The 20,221-nt window shown below is 39.9% G+C and overlaps 2 protein-coding genes across 8 annotated transcripts in view; one reads left to right on the forward strand and one right to left on the reverse strand.

Annotated features, from left to right (window-relative positions):
- The window catches only part of GCFC2 (GC-rich sequence DNA-binding factor 2), a 61,350-nt gene extending 43,740 nt beyond the window's left edge, over positions 1-17,610 (forward strand). For 5 of the 7 annotated variants that reach the window (XR_002342552.1, XR_002342553.1, XM_021087311.1 and 2 more), the window contains 2 exons: positions 129-253; positions 1,943-4,437. Coding sequence is in view for 5 of the 7 variants with exons in the window: in XM_021087311.1 (XP_020942970.1) it covers positions 129-253; positions 1,943-2,060 (243 nt within the window). In the remaining 2 variants the exon portion in view is untranslated. Of the gene's footprint in view, positions 1-128; positions 254-1,942; positions 4,438-16,011 lie in introns of those variants that run through there. The other 2 variants (XM_021087312.1, XM_021087313.1) reach the window with 2 other exon arrangements.
- MRPL19 (mitochondrial ribosomal protein L19) lies at positions 13,071-19,781 on the reverse strand. The gene is made up of 6 exons (XM_003354755.4): positions 19,629-19,781; positions 19,343-19,460; positions 18,679-18,797; positions 18,335-18,469; positions 13,882-14,063; positions 13,071-13,477 (listed from the first exon to the last, which is right to left on the reverse strand). Exons 1-6 carry the CDS (start codon positions 19,762-19,764, stop codon positions 13,256-13,258), a joined length of 912 nt encoding a protein of 303 aa, XP_003354803.2. The 5' UTR covers positions 19,765-19,781; the 3' UTR covers positions 13,071-13,255.

Below are 20,221 nucleotides of genomic sequence, written 5' to 3' on the forward strand. Positions count from 1 at the left end.
TAAAATGCAAGAATAATACTCAACCTGCATGAGTACTGTGAGGATTGAATGAGATTAATTAGTAGAAGTCCTTAGGTAATAACTAAGGACTATTATTACTAAAATCAGCCATGTTTTTTGATTATCAGATAGCAGCATATTTACCAGAAGAATGGTTCCAAAATTCTGCGATGAGAACATCTATTCCCCAGCTAGAAAACTTCATCCAGTTTTTACTGCAGTCTGCACATAAATTATCTAGAAGTGAAATCAGGTAATGCATATTTTATTTGTGCCTTCATAAGCATAGTTTAGAATTCTGTTATATTCTCAACAGTTTTTAGAAAGATTTGTGCTTTGTGCTTTTTTTTTTAAATGGAAGTATAGTTGCTTTACAATGTCGTGTTAATTTGTACTTTACTTTTAAAAACTTTGTTGAGGCTCAGTGGAAATAAAGCCAACTAGGAACCAGGAAGTTTCGGGTTCAATCCCTGGCCTCCTTCAGTGGGTTAAGGATCCGGTGTTGCCATGAGCTGTGGTGTAGGTCGCAGACGTGGCTCAGATCTGGCGTTGCTGTGGCTGTAGCCTAGGCTGGCAGCTGTAGCTCTGATTAGACCCCTAGCCTGGGAACCTCCATATGCCTCAGGTATGGCCCTAAAAAGACAAAAGGCAAAAAAAAATTAAAAAAAAAAAATCCTTGTTGGGACTGTTTATAGAGTTAGGAGATATTTTCACAGGTTACCTTTAGAATCACTCAGTATTTTGTACTCATACCTCATGCATTTTAGTTCGTATTTTTAAATGTAAATCTTCTCTAAAATAAGCACTTCCAGAAAACTGTATCACAGAGAAATTTAGAATTAAAACTATACATTAAAAGCCTCTTAATAAACACCCATGTTTTTTAGGGAGTTCCCATTGTGGCCCAGCAGGTTAAGAACCTGGTGTGGTGTCCCTGAGGATGTGGGTTCAATCCTTGACCTTGCTCAGTGGGTTAAGGATCTGGTGCAAGCTGTGGTGTGGGTTGCAGATGTGGCTTGGATCCACCGTTGCTGAGGCTGTGTCATAGGCCAACAGCTGCAGCTCCCATTCAGCCCATAGCCCAGGAACTTCCATATGCTGTAGGTGCACCTCTAGAAAGAAAAAAAATAAAATTAAAAAAAGACAAAAAATAAACATGTTTTTAATGTGTTTTTAACTTTCCCGGCTATCTCAAAAACACTTACTAAGTACAGATCTGCATCCTGGCATTTACCCAACAGTAGCTAGATCTCTGTTTTAGATTCCTCACATTCACAGCACTAGATGTTTAAGGACTTAAGTACAGTGGTGATATATGGTAAACCACCTCTCCAAGAAATTAAAACCTCAAATTTTATAGCATTTTGGTGACACCTGTGGGGTAAATACTCCCACTGTAATAGCCCATACAAGCTGTTGCTAACAGCATACCACAACTCAGATTTCTGATGACAGATTTGCTCCGTGCTTTCCGCTTCATATGAAAATCTGCCAGAATACATCCACTAATCATCTGTATTTGAACTTAATGACTGTGTGGGAAAGGTAGCTTCTAAATATTTTAGAGCTTTTTTTGTTTTTGTTTTCGTTTTTGCTTTATAGGGCCATACCCATGGCATATGGAAGTTCCTGGGCGAGGGGTCGAATCAGAGCTACAGCTGTTGGCCTACACCACAGCCAGAGCAACGCAGATCAGGCTGCATCTATGACCTATACCACAGCTCACGGCAGTGCCAGATCCTTCACCCACTGATCGAGGCCAGGGATCAAACCACATCCTCATGGATGCAAGTCTGATTAGTTTCCACTGCGCCACAACTGGAACACCTGTGCCATTTCACATATTGGCGTAAGATAGTTTTTGTTTCAGATTACCAGCTGATGATTCACTGTGCCCTTATACATTGCATTTCTAAGAGGGAAAATGCTTTTTTTTTTTCAGGGATGAAATCAAAGAAATAATCATTATTCTGGTGAAAATAAAGGCTCTAACTCAAGCAGAATCCTTTTTAGAAGAGTATCACCTAGACCATCTTAAATCAGTAATTAAAGAAGTTTGAGTAAACTTTATAGGAAAATACTGAAATAAGATTTTAATGTAGTCACATTTGGCTCTTTTGCTTAGATGTCCACCTTCTGACATCATGAAAGGCTGCCCCTCCTTATTTTGTGGTGTTTGTAGGAATTAAGCACACAGGAACAGTAAGAGTTCAACAAATTTCTGTTTGATTCTTCTGACAACTTTTCCAGCTTAAGAAAGGAGTTGAAGATGGTAACTAAATTTCTAACATTGAGCATGCTGTAAAGTATAAAGAAGTAGAAATACAACGTTGTACACTTAAAATGTATATAATATTATAAACCAATGCTACCTCAATAAAAAATAAATATAAAAAAAAGAGGAGTTGAAGAAAACTTGCTTATAGCTGTTTTGGCTTTGGTGAGTCTTCTCTCCTGAAACATAAAAATATCTTTTAGCCCTCTCGTTTTAACTATCTCTGCTTACAAATATCTTAAAATTTTAACTGCAGTGAATTATTTTTTAACTATGTACTGATTAAGGCATTTTTAAGGCTTTTGATGAGTAATGATGATTGTTCTTCAGAAATCTGTATCAATGTATTGTACCAATTCAAGTGTGAGAGAGGCCAGTGAATCTTCACCAGCAATAGGTATTATCCTTTGTTTTAATTCATTTGCACTTAATAGGTGAAAAAAAAATCTCTTTTTAGGAATTCCCATTGTGACTCAGCATGTTGAGAACCCAATATAATGTACATGAGGATGTGGGTTTGATCCCTGGCCTCACTCAGTGGGTTAAGGATTCTGGCGTTAGCACAAGCAGCAATAGGGGTCACAGATGTGGCTCAGATACTGAGCTGCTGTGGCTGTGGTGTAGGCTGGCAGCTGCAGTTCTGATTCATCCCCTAGCCTGGGAACTTCCCTATGCTACAGGTACAACCCTAAAAAGAAAAAAAGAATTTATTTTAATTACTCGTTTTGTCCATTAGAGAGGTTCTACTTCTTATTTGGCCATTTGTAATTCATTTAAAATATCTATTCATCTTTTTCTTATGGATATGTAAAAGCTTTATATTTTACTAAGATATTAATTTTTGCCAGTCCTGGGTTAATTTTCCTCATTTGCCATTTTCTTTAAATTAGTATATGATGTTTTTGGTGTACTAAGTTATTGCTTCTTAGGTAGGGACTACTATGTTTTTTGTTACTTTTTTTTGTCATTGGTGTTAAGCAGGAAACAGGTATTTTAAATATTCATTTTCTGATAAAAATCATACAAATGTATGATTAGAAAGTCTGAGGCTAGGTCATTTAATCAAAAAGAAATAGAGAACATTTTTCAGAATATACTAAGAGTTTTTCTTAAATCTGTTTAAATAACTTGAGGGCAACCCTAAATGTGTTATACAAATTGTTACCCAAAAGATAATCAGGAAAAAATTGATTATATTGTAGGATTTAAGGTTGTGGCTTCTGACATTATCACCCCTAGTTTTGAAGCTGCGTGTAATATATTTTAACAGATTAGTATTTGATTTCTACTGCCACCACAAGGACTCATGATTCATTTGTATGTATGAATAGTTTTTTTTTAAGTTTGGTTACACAATTATACAGAGTAGAATCTCATCTAGAAATTTTCAAGCCATTGCTAAAAAAGACTTAGAATTTCTACACAATTATTGTTCCCAGAGGTAACTGCTGTTTTCATTTTGTTACCCTTTCAGATCTTTTCTCTACTTAAAAAAGTATGTGTGTGTGTGCATATACACACACAGCTTTGTTTTTTATATAAGTGTCAGATACTTTATCGTGTTTGAAATTTGTATTTTTTTTTACTGTTAGTGTTTGCAATTTCCCTCTCACTTTTGCATTTGTAATTAAAGGTGTGTTAGATGATCCCTTACATTTTTAACTTTCATTTTTTTTAAGTGGAAAATATAACTGCTTTTAAAACTCTTAGGTTGCTAATGGAAGTCTAAAATAGAACAACAACTTTGGAAAATTGTTCATCAGTTTAACATTTAACTAACCATACAGCTCATTAATAGTACTTCTAGCTATTTACCCAAGAAAATAAAAATATGTTCACAAGAAAAGCTTGTACAGGTGTCGATAGGAACCTTATTAATGAGTCCAAAACTGTATACAAAATGGGAAAGTACTCAGCATTAGAAATAAATGAATGTATAGAATAAATAAACCTCAAAAGCATGAAGTGAGAGGGGTTAGAAAAGAATACATACTTCATGATTCAGTGTATATTAATATAAGAACAGATGTAACTAATATAAAATGATTGAAAAATGAAAAAAGATAAGGAAAAAAGATAGTAATGAAAATGTTTTGTTGTCTTGATTTGCATGGTGGGTACATAGGTATAATCAGTCAGCTGTTAAAAGTTCAAAGAGAAAACCTAAAATCTGTCTGTTTTATGGTACATTAATTATGCACTAACTTTTCTAAATACCTTATAAAGTCAGACAAGTATATGGAATAGTGAACTATCCCATTGTGTTACTGATGGGCTGAGCACCATTGAAGACCATATTAATTGCCCTGCACAATACTGTTTTCAGAGGTCATCAGTGGATGGTAATAGAATAAAACTGATAAGGCTATCCAGAGACATTTTTGCTTTTAATATATAAATTCCATCAGACCAGTGGTTCTTAACCCTTTTCTGCCCAAACCTAACCCTAACGAGTTTCCATCAAGAAGAGTGCCATAGGGAGTTCCTGTTGTGACTCAGGGGGTTAAGAACCCAACTAGTATCCATGAGGATGCAGGTTTGATCCCTGGCCTTGTTCAGTAGATTAAGGATCTGGTGTTGCTGCAAGCTGCAGCATAGGTCACATTCAACTTGGATCTGGTGTTGCCTTGGCTGTGGCATAGGCAAATTCTAGAAGACAGAAGTCATACTGTCTTCTCTGAGCACAAGGGCATGAAACTAGAAATCAATAACAGAAAAAAATTGGAAAACTCAAAAATACAGGAAAATGAGACAACATTCTCCTGAACAACCAAGAAATCAAAAACATTAAAGGGAAATAAAAAATTATCTTGAGATAAAGAAAATGGAAACACGATATACCAAACACGATATACCAAAACTTACAGGATACAACAAAAGAAGCTATGGAAGTTCACAGCAAAAAACACCTACATTGAGAAGTAAGATCCCAAATAAACAACCCAACTATACACCTCAAGGAACTAGACAAGGAAGAACAAACTGAGCCCAAAATTAACAAAAGAAAGTAAATAATGAAGATCAGAGTAGAAATAAATGAAATAGAGAACAGAAAAAATGATAGAAAAGATTTTAACAAAAGAGCTGCTTCTTTGAAAAGATAAAATTGATAAACCTTTAGCTAGCCAACCGAAGAAAAAAGGACTCAACACAATTATTAATGAAACAGAAGACATTTAAGATTGATCCCCGCAGTTCTGTGGTGCAGCAGGTTAAGGCACTGTCACTGCAGTGGCTTGGGCCACTGCTGTGCCAAGGGTTTGATCCCTGGCCTAGGAATTTCCACAAGCTGCAGGTGTGGCCACAAAAAAGAAAACTGATGCCATAGAAACACAAAGGGTCATAAGCAACTATGAATAATTATATGCCAATAAACTATATAACCTACAAATGGAAAAATATTTAGAAACATGCAACATAATAAGACTGAGTCTTATTTTTGTTTGCATGAAGAAACAAAATCTCAGCAGACCAATACGTAGTAAGAAGACTGAATTAGGAGTTCCCGTCGTGGCGCGGTGGTTAACGAATCCAACTAGGAACCATGAGGTTGCAGGTTTGATCCCTGCCCTTGCTCAGTGGGTTAAGGATCCGGCCTTGCCATGAGCTGTGGTGTAGGTTGCAGACGCAGCTCGGATCCTACGTTGCTGTGGCTCTGGCATAGGCTGATGGCTACAGCTCCGATTCGACCCCTAGCCTGGGAACCTCCATGTGCCGCTGGAGCAGCCCAAGAAAAGGCAAAAAACACACACACAAAAAAGAAATAAGACCGAATTAATAATCAAAAATCTAAAGAGAAAAGCCTAGGACCTGATGGCTTCACTGCTGAATTTTACCAAGCATTTAAAGAAAAATTAATACTAATCCTCAAACTTTTCTCAAAAAATGAAGAGGAGGAAGTATTCTCAAACTTGTATTATGAGGCCAACATTACCCTGATACTAAAGCCAGAAAAGAACACGACGAGATAGTAACTACAGGCCAATACCCCTGGTGAATATGGATGCAAAAAATTCTCAATAAAATACTAGTATACTAAATGCAGCAGCATATTATAAGGATCATTCACCATAATCAGGATATATCCCTGCAAGGATGGCCCAACATCCACAAAGAAATGTGATAGATCACATTAACAGAATTAAAGAAGAGACACAAAAAGACAAGGTAAAAACTCCTAGCAAACTAGGTATAAAAGAACTAAACCTCAACATAATATAGTCCATATAGAATAAGGCCACAGCTAAGATCATACTTAATGGTTAAAGAGTGAAAGCTGTTCCTCTAAGACCAGGAACAAGGGAAGTTTGCCCACTCTCATCATTCCGATTCAACAAAGTACTGGAAGTCCTAACTGGAAGAATCAGGCAAGAAAAAGAAAAAAAAAAGTCATCAGTATTGAAAAGGAAGGAGTTCCCTGGTGGCTTGCTGGGTTAAGGATTCAGCATTGTCACTGCTGTGGCTTAGTCACTGCTGTGGCATGGGTTCGATCCCTGGCCCAGGGATTTCCACATGCTGCAGGTGTGGCAAAAAAAAAGAAAAAACTGGAAAGGAAGAAGTAAAATTAACTTTATCCACAGATGACATGATTTTATACTCCTAGATTCAGAAAACAAAAACAAAACCTGTTAGATCTAATCAAATTTAGCAATGTTACAAGATACAAAAGTTAACATAAAAAAATCTGTGGTGTTTCTATACACTAATAACTATTATCTGAAAAAGAAGTAAAACAAACCCATTTATAATAGCATCAAAAACAATACAACTTAAGAATAAACTTAATCAAGGAGGTAAGTGATCTCTCACTTAAAACTATAAGATAATGAAGATGCTGAAGAAGACATAAATGTCTTAATTATGACATTAATTAAAATAATGGGTTGAAAGAATAAATATTGTTAAAATGCCCATAATAACTCGAAGCCATCTATCTATTGATTCAATGCAATCCCCTGTTAAGATCCCAATGGCATTTTTTTTTCAGGAGAAAAAAAAAAAATCCTAAAACATACATGGAACCACAAAAGAGCCAACTGTCAAAGCAGTTCTGAGAAAGAAAAAGCAGAGTGTCACACTTCCTGATTTCAAGCTATATTAAAAAGTTAGAGCATGGGAGTTCCCTCATTGCTCAATGGGTTAAGGATCCAGTGTTGTCACTGCTATCTATGGCTTTGGTTAGGGCTGTGGAGTGGGTTCAATCCCTGGCCCAAGGACTTCCACAAGCCACGAGTGAGGCCAAAACGAAACGAAACGAAAACACAGCATGGGCCCAGCATATCAACAGACAACAGACACTGATGGAACAGAATTGAGAACGTGGAAATAAACCCATGTATATACATCCACTAATATATGACAAGGCAGCCAATAAAACTCAGTAGAGAAAAGACAATCTCTTCAATAAATGGTGCTAAGAAAATTGGATATTCACATTGAAAAAATAAAACTAAGCCCTGTCTTTCATCACTTACAAAAATTAACTTGAAATGGATTATAGACTTATATCTAAAACTGGAAATCTTAAAACCCTAGAATAGGAGTTCCCGTGGTGGTGCAGTGGTTAACGAATCTGACTAGGAACCATGAGGTTGGGGGTTCGGTCCCTGCCCTTGCTCAGCGGGTTAACGATCCGGCCTTGCCATGAGCTGTGGTGTAGGTTGCAGACGCAGCTCAGATCCTGCGTTGCTGTGGCTCTGGTGTAGGCCGGTGGCTACAGCTCCAATTAGACCCCTAGCCTGGGAACCTCCATGTGCCGTGGGAGCAGCCCAAGAAATAGCAAAAAAAAAAACAAAAACAAAAAACCCTAGAATAAAACATAGGAAAAACCTCCTTTACATGGATCTTGGTGATGATTGTTTGGCTATGACACCTAAAGCTTGAGCAACAAAATTAAAAAATAAAACTACTTCAAACCAAAAAACTTCAACAAAACAAAAGAAACTGTCACAAAATGTAAAAACAGCCTACATAATGGGGAAAAATATTTGCAAAGCACATATCTGATAAGGGGTTAATACCCAAAATATATAAAGAACTCATACAACTCAATAGCAAAGCAACAAATACTCCAATTTAAAATGGGCAAAGGGAGTTCCCATCGGCTCAGCAGTAGTGAACCTAATATCCATGAGGACTCGGCCTGGCCTTACTCAGTGGGTTAAGGATCTGGCATTGCCATGAGCTGTGGTATAGGTCACAGATGCAGCTTGGATCTGGTGTGGCTGTGGCATAGTTCAGCAGCTGTAGCTCTGATTCAGCCCTAGCCTGGGAACTTCCATATGCCTTTGGTGTGGCCCTAAAAAGCATAAAAATGGAACCACCATAAGACCCATCACTTCTACTCTTGGGTATGTATCCAAAGAAACAAAAATACTCTTATCAAAAAATTATCAATACCCACAAGTTCACAGTAGCATTATTTACAAGCCAAGATGTGGAAATAACTTAAGTATCCATTGTCAGAGAAATGGATAAGAAATTGTGATATCTAATATACATATAATGGAGTATTATTCTACCATTAAAAAAAGAAGGAAACTCTGGCATCTGCAACATGGATGGACCATGAGGGCATTATGCTAAGTGAAATGCATCAGAGAAAGACAAATACTGTATGATCTCACTTATATGTAAAACTGAAACACTCAAAAATACAGCATATTTGTGGTTACTACAGGCAGGGAACAGGAGGTGGGAGGATTAGATGGTGTTCCAAAGGTCCGGGCTTCCCGTTCTAAGTAAGTACCGGGGAAGTAATAAACACTTGATGACTGCAGTAAACACTTGCTCTACACTATAGAGTGGTTAAGAGAATAATTTCCTTTTTTCTTGGCCACATCCACAACATGCAGAAGTTCCGGGGCCAGGAATTGAACCTACGCCACCAAAGCAGCCCAAACCACGACAGTGACACCAGATCCTCACCCTGCCACACCACAAGGAAACTCCTGAGTACACTCTAAGTTCTCATTACAAGAAAAAAAAATATTTTCCCCTTTTTTTCTATAGATATGAGGTGATTGATATTAACTTATTTTTTATTTTGGCAGTCATTTCACAATATATCAAATCATCAAGCTATACACTTTAAACTTACACAATGCTCAGTTATATCTCAATAAAACGAGAAAAAACATTAAAAACATTAGCAAAGCTTTGTGGCATTTCTGCGTGCCGTTCCCTCACCCCTTTTCTTGATGTGGCAGCTGTGTTGAAAATGACAGCTTCATTCAGTGTTGGTCTTGGTTCCTGTCTCTGGATGGAGCAAAACAGACCTCATTCACAGATTATTGTTTATGTCTGTTCAAGCCTGTCTGGGAATAACTGAAGGACTGGAGCAAATCACTCATTTCTGTTTTGCCTAACTTTCAACTTGGGGTAGAAAAGCAGAAGGCATTGTCCAAAACTAGTATAAGGCAAACCAACAATCCACAAATGCCTGGATCAAAAGATTACAGCTGAGATACACAATAGACCATTTTAGGACTTGGGGGGAAATCTGAGGGTGGGGAGTTACTCTGGGCAATTAGGACATTCAAAAACATATATAGGAAAATTCATCCAAGACAAAAAGCAAGCTTAGAAAAAACACAGAAGACCCTAAGCTTTCAACTTAGGCTAATTGTTAGCTTAGTTCAAGCCTGGATTAATGTTGAAGGAGTACCCTAAAAAACTGACAATCTGCAAAAACTGGGAGAAGTGTTTTGGTTTAGGTTTAGCTCCTAACTAAAATCTATCAAAATACCAAAGAAACATATTTCAGTGATCACACACAAGGACTATATTCTTTGCAAAAATCATTTGAAAACATTAAGCAAATAGGCTTCCTATGCCTCAGGTGTGGCGGTAAAATGAATGAAGAAAAAAAAATTCTTTGAGTTCCCATATGGTGCAGCAGGATAAGGATCCAGTGTTGTCTCTGTAGCCATGTGGGTTTGGTCCCTAGTCTGGTGTAGTGGATTAAGGATCCAGCATTGCTGCAGTTGTGGCTCAGATTTGATCCCTGGCCCGGAACTTCCTTATGCCCTGGGTGCAGCCAAAAAAAAAAAAAAAAAAAAAAGAATTCTGTATCTAACAAAACTGACCTTCAAAAATGAGGGAGAATACCAACATTCCATTTGACATTTGGGTCTCTTAATTTTCCATTATTCCAGATAAACCTTGTAACATATGCTTGCAGGTATCTGACCATATTTATTAATAATTCCATGAATTTATTTGAAAAAATGCTCTCCTCCCCTCACCCCCAACACACACACCATCAGACTCAGAGCTATTTGAGCTATGAGGTTAAATTATGGGAAATTTCTTAAATCCTTGGCACCCTCTTCATAATTACCTATTCAGAAGTTTGCTCATAAGAACTAAGCATATTTTCTTCACACACAGCCCCAGCCTCAGGAGCAAAATTACTGAGAGTTGTTCCCAAGCACGAAGGAGTGTGACTGTCTGCTTTTCCTTTTTTTTTCTTTTTATGGCCACACCTGCAGCATATGGAAGTTCTCAGGCCAGGGGTGAAAAATCAGAGCTGCAGCTGCAGCGTGTACCACAGCCAGAGCAACACTGGATCTGAGCTGAATTTTTGACGTAAGCCACAGCCTGCAGGAATGCAGGTTCCTTAACCCGCTGAGCCAGGCCAGGGATCAAACCTGCCTTCTCACAGAGACAACGCAGGGTACTTAACCCACTGAGCCACAACAGGAACTCCCATGCCTGCTTTTCTTACCCTGTGTTTCATGGACCTGGCTGCCCTACATTAAACCCTCTCACATTCCACTTGCTTGAAGGCAGGAAGTTGAATGCTGCCTTATTACCATTGAGTGAACCATAGTGTGTTTGAGACGGGTTTTGAAAAAACAAAACCCTCCCCTGCAGCACCTATATGGGCATTAGTTTCCTGGGGCTGCTTTAACAAAATAACACAAACTTAGAAGTTCCCTAGTAGCTCAGTGGGTTAAGGATCCAGCATTGTCACTGATGCAGCATGTCCTGGCCTGCGACCTTATGCATGCTGAGGGCACAGCCCAAACAAACAAAAAAAGATTCCAAACAAACAAAAACCCCCAAAATATAACAAAATTTGTGGTGTAAAACAACAGAAATGTATTATCTGTTATGGAGGCCAAAATCATCATCACTGAGCCAAATCAAGGTGTCAGCAGGGCCTCTTGTGCTTTGGAGGTTCAGGGAGTGTGTGTGTAAGAAAAGGGCCTATTTCTTGCCTCTTCCAGCTTCTGGAAGCTGTTAGCATTCCTTGAATTGTGCTTCCATTACTCCAATCTCCAAATTTCTCTGTTTCATCTTCACATGTGTGTGTCAAATCTCCCTTTCTCTCCTTAGAAAGATACGTGATTACATTCAGTACCCTCTGAGTAATCCAGGATAAATTCCTCATCTCAAAATCTGTAACATAATTGCATCTGCAAAAACCCCTTTTCCAAATAAGGTCACATCGAGAGGTTCCAGGGGTTAGGATCTGATTAAGTCTGGAGGCGTCACTCAGCCTGCTACCATGGGACTTTCTAATCTTTTTCCAGCATACTTTAACTTACTTTTAGGGCACACTTGATTATTTCCTTTGACCTTTGGAAGAATGTATTTTTCATTAAGACAGAAAGAGCTGTTACTTCACTGTATACACTGAAAATGGGCTAGAGGAGTTCCCGTCCTGGCGCAGCAGAAACACATCCAACTAGGAACCATGAGCTTGGGGGTTCAATCCCTGGCCTCGCTCAGTGTGTTAAGGATCTGACGTTGCCGTGAGCTGTGGTGTAGGTCGCAGACGGGGTTCGGATCTGGCATTGCTGTGGCTATGGCGTAGGCCAGCAGCAACAGCTCCGAATGGACCCCAAGCCAGGGAACCTCCACATGCTGCAGGTGAGGCCCTAAGAAAGACAAAAGAAAAAAAAAAGACAAAAAAAAAGAAAAATGGGCTAGAAAGTCAAAATCAGACAGAAAATCTCTGGCTGGCAACCTCTTCAACCTGGAGACTACATAGCATGAACCACATATACAAGTGCTATGAATCAAGTTAAAATAAAGAGGAGTGCCCGTTGTGGCTCAGCAGTAACCAACCTGACTAGTAACCAACCTGACCAGTAACCATGAGGATTCAGGTTGGATCCCTGGCCTTGCTCAGTGAGTTAAGGATCCAGCATTGGTGTGAGAGGCAGTGTTGGTCACAGATGTGGCTAGGATCTGGCACTGATGTGGCTGTGGCATAGGCCAGCAGCTACAGCTCCGATTAACCCCTCTCCTGGGAACTTCCATATGCCACAGGTGCAGCCCTAAAGAAACAAACAAACAAAAAAAAAGACATTCCCAGATAAGTAAAACTTGAGGCAGTTCCTTGCAATTAGACCTGTCCTACAAATGATAAAGAGGATCCTTCCGACAGGAGTGAAAGGAAACCAGGCAGTAACTTGAATCTAGTTAGTGATGAAATAAAGACCTCCAGTAAAGGGAAATACATGGGAAAATATATTAGCTATCATTATTGTAATTTTGTCTTGTAACTTCACTTTTTATCTCCTATACAACTTAAGAAACGAATGCATACAGGAGTTCCCACTGTGGCTCAATGGGTTAAGAACCCAACTAGTGTCCACAAGGATGCAGGTTTGATCCCTAGCCTCACTCGGTGGGCTAAGGATCTGGCGTTGCTATGGCTGTGGAGTAGACCAGCAGCTACAGCTCTGATTCAACCCCTATCCTGGGAATTTCCATATGCCATGGGTGCAGCCCAAAAAGACCAAAAAAACAACAGACAGACAGAATGGACATCAGACCAAACTTGGCATGTACATTTTTCTTTTTCAAGTAATAAACTGGTGTGCTAATTTTCAAAAAATAATACCCATAAAATGATGAATGCTTAGTTGATTTAATAACTATGTCCTTATGTATATGAGATTAAATTGGCTTCCAAATAAATCCAAGTCAGTACATTCTCTGCAAACAATTAAATTCGTTCTCAGATCAGGAATTTTTTGATGCTTCAATTTCATCCCATATCGCAGCTTCAATTTTTGAAGTGTCATATTCCCTCATCATATCAAACTCAAGCCATGGCTGACTCCACTTCTGGGCTTCTCTCATTTGCTCTTCAGTTAAACAAAGGTCAAATCTGATCCCCTTAATATTAAATTTTGGACGTTCCCAGCGTTTAGACCAGGGCTTAGGCTTCATTTTTACTTTCAGCTAAGGAAGACAGAAGAAAAGCAACAAATCAGGCTGACAGTCTTAAGCAAAAATTCTTCTAAAAGTTTTCATTAAAATTATTCTTTCTTAGAGCTCCCGTTGTGGCGCAGCAGAAACAAAACCGACTAGGAACCATGAAGTTTCGGGTTCCATCCCTGGCCTCACTCAGTAAGGATCCAGTATTGCCGTGAGCTGTGGTGTAGGTTGCAAACTCGACTTGGATCTGGCATTGCTGCGGCAGTGGCAGTGGTGTAGGCCGAAAGCTGTAGCTCCAATTGGACCCCCAGTCTAGGAACCTCCACATGCCACGAGTGCAGCCCTAAAAAGCAAAAAAAAAAAAAAAAAAAAAAAAAAGATTCTTTATTTTATACTTGAACTTCCAGTTCTATTTGTACAACTTATACCTGATTAACAGGAACTTCTTGGTTAAATTCTTGTGTTATTGGCTTCATGTTCACATCAAAAGTGCTATATTCAGGAAGGGCATCTCGCAAGTATAGCAAGCTATTATCCAGCCGTTTCTCCAATTTGACTACTTGAATCTCCTGGATTCGAGGATTATAAAGCTCAAAACAAATCTCAACTCCTAAAAAGAGAAGAAAACATATTCTCACAATCTAAATTCAGATTCCTGAATATGCTTCATACAACAATAAAAGCTATTTCATGAAGGAATGAGCTCAGCATTTTGCATGTAGGAAATATAATAAAATTTGTAATCTTTGAAATGAATATTATGGAAAGAAACAGAAGTAAACTAAAATTCATGTAGATTAAAAGATGAGAAAACCACGGAGTTCTCGTCATGGCACAGTGGTTAACAAATCCGACTAGGAACCATGAGGTTACGGGTTCCATCCCTGGCCTTTCTCAATGGGTTAAGGATCTGGCGTTGCTGTGAGGTGTGGTGTAGGTCGCAGACGTGGTTCAGATCTGGCATTGCTGTGGCTTTGGCATAGGCCGGTGGCTAAAGCTCCAATTAGACCCCTAGACTCAGAACCTTCATGTGCCGCGGGAAGCGGCCCTAGAAAAGGAAAAAAGACAAAAAATAAATAAATAAAAAATAAAATGAATATTATTGAAAGAAACAGAAGCAAACAAATCCATATGGATTAAAAAATGAGAAAACCATGGAGTTCCTGTCATGGTGCAGTGGAAACGAATCCGACTAGGAACCATGAGGATGCGGGGTCAATCCCTGGCCTCACTCAGTGGGTTAAGGATCCGGCATTGTCTTGAGCTGTGGTGTAGGTCGTAGACGCAGCTCAGATCCTGTGTTGCTGTGGCTGTGGTGTAGGCCGGCAGCTGTAGCTCCAATTAGACTCCTAGCCTAAGAACTTCCATATGCAGTGGGTGTGGCCCTAAAAAGCCAAAAAAAAAAAAAGAGAAAACCTGAATTAGAATGATAAAGTCTAAAGAAAAATGTCTCCTGTAAACACACTGATCCACACAGCTCTTCAATTTTGATAGTATTAACTTAGTTAGAAGTTTGAATAAATTCTTCACTCCGTCATGCTCTTGTTTATTTCCCAATTACCTACATAAACTCTATCTTCTGCATTAAGAGCAAGAGCATTACCGATGGAAAAAGAGTAAATACATTTTTAACTTCAGTTTAGAAATCCTCTTAAGATAGCCTAGGTTTTGAGTTCCTTTGTAGTACAGTGGGTTAAGGATCCAACATTGCTACTGTAGCAGCTCAGGTTCAACCCCTGGCCTGTGAACTTCCACAAGCTGCATGTGCAGACAGAAAAAAAAAAAAAAAAAAAAAAAAAAGATGGCCTAGGTTTGTTAACACTCTGGAACCTTCTATATGAAGCAAGTTAGGAACAGCTTTTAGTGTTTCTAAGATGCTCCATGTAATAGGTTAATATATATCATTTGTATCATTGAACATTTAAGAGGAGGTGTACATTCTGAGGTTTCCTGGAATAGTATCGAGAGAAATAAAAATAGTAAAATATATGGTCAATGTTAACATCTAGTGTTTAGCATCAGGATGTAATTCACTGTACATCTATTCTGTTATAGGCACTGATTTAGGAGCTCTGTCTACAGCAAAATCAAAACAAGTAATATCGTTCTCTCATAAAGCTTAAATTCTAGTAGATGACAAACAACAAATAAGCCAACAAGGTAATTTCAAATAGTGAAGACAATGTTATCACAAGTAGATGCCACTGTGACTGGGGAGGGAGCAACTTTAAATAGAATAGTCAGGGAAAGCCTCTCTGAAAAGATGACATTTAAAAAGGGCCAAGAATGCTCCAAGAGGAAAGAACAGCAAACACAAACACAAGGCTCTGGGGTCTTAACAAACCTGCCATGTTGGAAAAAAAAAAACAGAAAAAGGTTCATTTGGCCGGTGGCTACAGCTCCGATTGGACCCGTAGCCTGGAAACGTCCATATGCCATAGGTGTGGCTCTAGAAAGACAAAAAAAAAAGCAAAAAAAAAAAGAAAAAGGCTCATTTGGCTAGAGCATAGTACCTTGGTTGGCCAAGAAAGTAAACCAGAGATACTGCACCATTGCAGGCAGGAGATGATTGATGGTGGCATGGACAAGAGTGATAACAATGGAGATGGATAAACAGACAAAACTGGGATAAAATTTTTTGAGACGGAGCCATGAAAACTTGCTGATTGATGGATGTATGAAAGAAAATAATTAAAAACAGCTCCTGGAGTTCCCCTGTGGCACAACAGGTGAAAGATCTGGCGTCATCACTGCAGCAGCTTGAGTCACTGCTATGGGCTCAGGTTCAATCCCTGGCCTGAGAACTTCCACATGATGCAGGTGCGGCCAAAAAAATTAAAAGATAAATTAAAAAAATAAAAATAGCTGCTAAGTTTTGGGCTCAAGTAAGGGGGTGGGGAGTGGTACAACTTACAGAAATAGAAAAACCTGTGAGAACACATTGTGATGGAAATAAATAGAGTTCTGTTTTGGGATTTCTCTTGTGGCGCAGTGGGTTAAGGACCCAGTGTTGTCACTGCAGTGGCTTGGGGTGCTGCCATGGTATGGGTTTGATTTCTGGCCTGGGAACTTCCATATGCCATGGGCAGGGCCAAAAAAAAGGAGGGGGGGGTCTGTTTTGAATTTGTTTTATGCTTTAAGATGCTCAAATGGAGATGTCAAATAGGTAGCTGTGGGTGCAAGTCCAGAACAAGAAAAGGGTCATCAGTCCTTGAGATATAAATCTAGGAATTAACACCACATGGATGGTATTTAAAGCTAATGGACTAGCAAGAATCGTCAAAGTAGGAAGGCTCGATGGGGTAGGAATGGCTTCAAAATGTTAATGGTAGAAAATGGCAAAAGGGAATTAATTCCCTTCTGGCAGAGCTAATACTTTTAAGAACTGTATGTCAGATACTTCATGTACAACATCACAATCAACTGACCACAAGCCTGGGAGGCAAAAACTATTATCTCAATTTTAAGGGAAAAAAAAAAATCATACTCAGGTCTGTCACATGCCTTTCTATTACAAGAGTTCTCCAACTACACGACCTAATTGGAGGCACAAGTTTCTGTAGCTAGTCAAGTCCTGCTGAGTTCCTACAGGCACAGCACCACGGACCTTTGGTGTTAAGGAAGACGGCAACCATTCTCACATGTGCAATGTCTTTCAATAAACTACTTCACTGGTGGAGATCATGAAGCATACAACATTAAGCATAAAACATTAAGTATGAAAAATGTGCTACTCTTGACATTTTGATTCATAATTTTCCTAGAATTTTACCACTTGTTCCCATCATAGCAAACATAATGTTGCCTCTTTTGAAGTTCGTAGAGACAGAAAGGAGAAGGAAGGTTACCAGGGGCTGGAGAAAGAGGGGAATGGGAAGTTGTTGTTTAATGGGTACAAAGTTTCTGTGTTGGGAGGATAAAGTTATAGAAATGGAGAGTAAAGATGGCTACACAACATTGTAAATGTACTTAATGCCATTGATTTGTATACTTAAAATACTTAAAATGGTAAATTTTATACTATGTACGTTTTACCACATAGCATAGACTCCCCAAGGCTACTTGCCACTGGATGGAACGATTTTTCCCTAGCCATTCAGCCATGTGTCAGTAAAGGATAAACATCAAAAAAAAAAAAAGGGAGTTCCCGTCGTGGCGCAGTGGTTAACGAATCCGACTAGGAACCATGAGGTTGCGGGTTCGGTCCCTGCCCTTGCTCAGTGGGTTAACGATCCGGCGTTGCCGTGAGCTGTGGTGTAGGTTGCAGAGGCGGCTCGGATTCCGCGTTGCTGTGGCTCTGGCGTAGGCCGGTGGCTACAGCTCCGATTCGACCCCTGGCCTGGGAACCTCCATATGCCGCAGGAGCGGCCCAAGAAATAGCAACAACAACAACAAAAAGACAAAAGACAAAAAAAAAAAAAATTTGCCTCTTTTGAAAGTCCTCTCATTTTTATAAAACTACTAATTGTGATGATTATTGTAATATACAGCAAAAGAGGAGCCATTTATGTTAGGAAAAAGTAACTTACAAGGACATCATTATGTTCATCTTAATGTTTTCAAGGATTATTTGCTCCTAAAATGAATACTCCCACACTGCTTTAGAGTCACTCGTCGCCTCCCTTGATGGTACCATGATTTGGAAAGTCTACTTCATAAGGTTGTTGCCCTTGTAACAAAAGAAACTTTCAAGAGAAAGCAAAGCACCAACTCTATTTACTCAGCAACCTCAATTCTCATACCATTCTTAGGCCACAGGCCCTCAGAGCTCACATTCACTTTCAAGTTCCAGATGTCTTGTGCAGAAAATAAAAGACGCAGAAAATAAAAGACTCTTCGAGAATACTTTCCAGAAAATCAAAATAATGAAATGAAATCTACCTTGTCCTTCAATAGTATTTCTAAGGATAAAAGTAGCTCCAAGTCCTGATCCTGATCTCTGGATACAAATCCCCAGAAACTGGCTGGTTTTTGCACTGGCATATGGGTCAGCAGTAGTAACACGAAGAATGCTTCCTACAAATTCAAGAGGAATTTTACATGAGATACAGAAACAAATAACAGTACTTCCAGGTAATTTCAAAACTCCCAAATGTTGTAATATAATATTAGGGATAAGTACCTCATATAAGCAAAACCCAGACAGGTGAAAAACAATGTTCTCTATACCAAGAAAACTACCCCTCCACAACCACTAATAACAAAAGCACCCAGCTCTTACTGACCAACATAGAACTCTGGAATGTGGAGTATTTTTCTCCTTTCTAACATATCTTTTCTTTCTATTTGAAATTTCAGAGGATTTGTTCTTCCCCTTGGAGGAATGAACTCAGGACTCAAGAACCTGTGAAAAATACAAGTTTTAAAAAGTTAAAAGCAAACTTAAAAGACCACTATAGGAGAAACCACTGCTTTACCCCAAAAGTGAAATTTCAGGATGTTACCAGGAGTTCCCACTGTGGTGCAAAGGGATCAGTGGCGTCTCTGGAGCCCTGAGGCTCAGGTTTGATCTTCAGCCCAGCACAGTGGGTTGAGGATCCGGTGTTGCTCTAACAGCGGCATAGGTTGCAACTTTGGCTTGGATCTGATCACTAGCCCAGGAAATAACCGTTCCTTAACATACGCAAGTAAAACACGAGGTACTTAAGAGAAAAACTCCTGATACAAACCAGAGCTTCGCATCTGGGGAATCCCTACTTGAACTTCCGATCTAATAGGACTGCGAAGAAATTTTAATGCAAGCTTGGGAGAAGCGAGGAAGACAAACTTGAGTGGGAACAGGGGATTCATGAATCCTGCACACAAGCTCTTGCCCTGTGGTTTCCGGACCCGCTTTAGAGCTATAACGGGAGTACAGGTTCCAAAGCGCGTGTAGGTAGAGAGCCTCACCTGGTTTCCGGGCGCTGGGGACGGCGCTTGTCCACGATAACCGGTTTCGGCGGCGGCTGAAACGCGCCGGGCTCAGAAGATCCAGTGACCTGCTGTCTGCCCGACCCCGCGAGGGTCCCTGAGGGAGCAACCTCAAAGGTCAAGGCTACATGTGCCAGCCCAGAAACCCCCAGCTCCCCCAGAAACCTCACAATCTCCTTCAAGTAGCGCCCCAGGCTCCCAGGCTCGCCTCCCCGTAGCCTGACCCTGACCTGCTCCCCGGGCTCCCCAGCCCCGCTGCACTTACGGCAGATGACAGAGGCTGGTGCAGGAAGCAGAGCCCGGGTAGGTGGAAAACTCTGCCCCAGGCCCACCGCAGCCCAGGAGCCCCTTGTAATAGAGGCCGCCATGCCTGCTCGCTGGGTAGAGACTACAACGCCCATCAATCAGTGCGAAGAAGGCGTGGCCACCTGTGCGAGATGGCGGCCGCCACAGGCCAAAATAGACAAGTTTTTTTCCCCCAACCCCACCTGGAATTGTTAGGGAAAGTGCACACACACTCTCTAGTTCTGTTACTCGAAAACTGGCTCACTTCTTGGAGAATGTGGAGCCAGTTGGCACAACCAAGCCAAAGATCAGGAGAAGGAAGGACTTATTACTTGCAGCAAGTAAGGAGAATACCGGGATCTTTCCCAAAGCAATGTCTCCCCAGCCAGCAAAACTGGGGAAGGTTTAAGCTAAAGAGGCCATGCATATTCATGAAGGAGCTTGAGCAGAGAAGAATTCAGCATGGAATTAGGGCAAAGGTCAACAGAGCAGACTGAGGTAAGGATCAGAAAAAGTCCACAGCATCATCCCTCAGTTTGTAGTTGATGTGGTTGTTCAGCTCTCAAACGGAAA

Source organism: Sus scrofa, chromosome 3 (genome assembly GCF_000003025.6).
Source record: "Sus scrofa isolate TJ Tabasco breed Duroc chromosome 3, Sscrofa11.1, whole genome shotgun sequence".
In the NCBI taxonomy this organism is placed as follows: domain Eukaryota; kingdom Metazoa; phylum Chordata; class Mammalia; order Artiodactyla; family Suidae; genus Sus; species Sus scrofa.

What these genes read in the sequence shown, in the direction of transcription:
- MRPL19 (XM_003354755.4), bottom strand. Translation starts at nt 19,764, where the DNA reads ATGGGCGTTGTAGTCTCTACCCAGCGAGCAGGCATGGCGGCCTCTATT. An exon ending in CATTCCAGAGTTCTATGTTG is followed by an intron (nt 18,470 to 18,678) that starts GTCAGTAAGAGC and finishes TTGAATTTGTAG; the next exon opens with GAAGCATTCTTCGTGTTACT. An exon ending in AAATACTATTGAAGGACAAG is followed by an intron (nt 14,064 to 18,334) that starts GTAGATTTCATT and finishes TTCTCTTTTTAG; the next exon opens with GAGTTGAGATTTGTTTTGAG.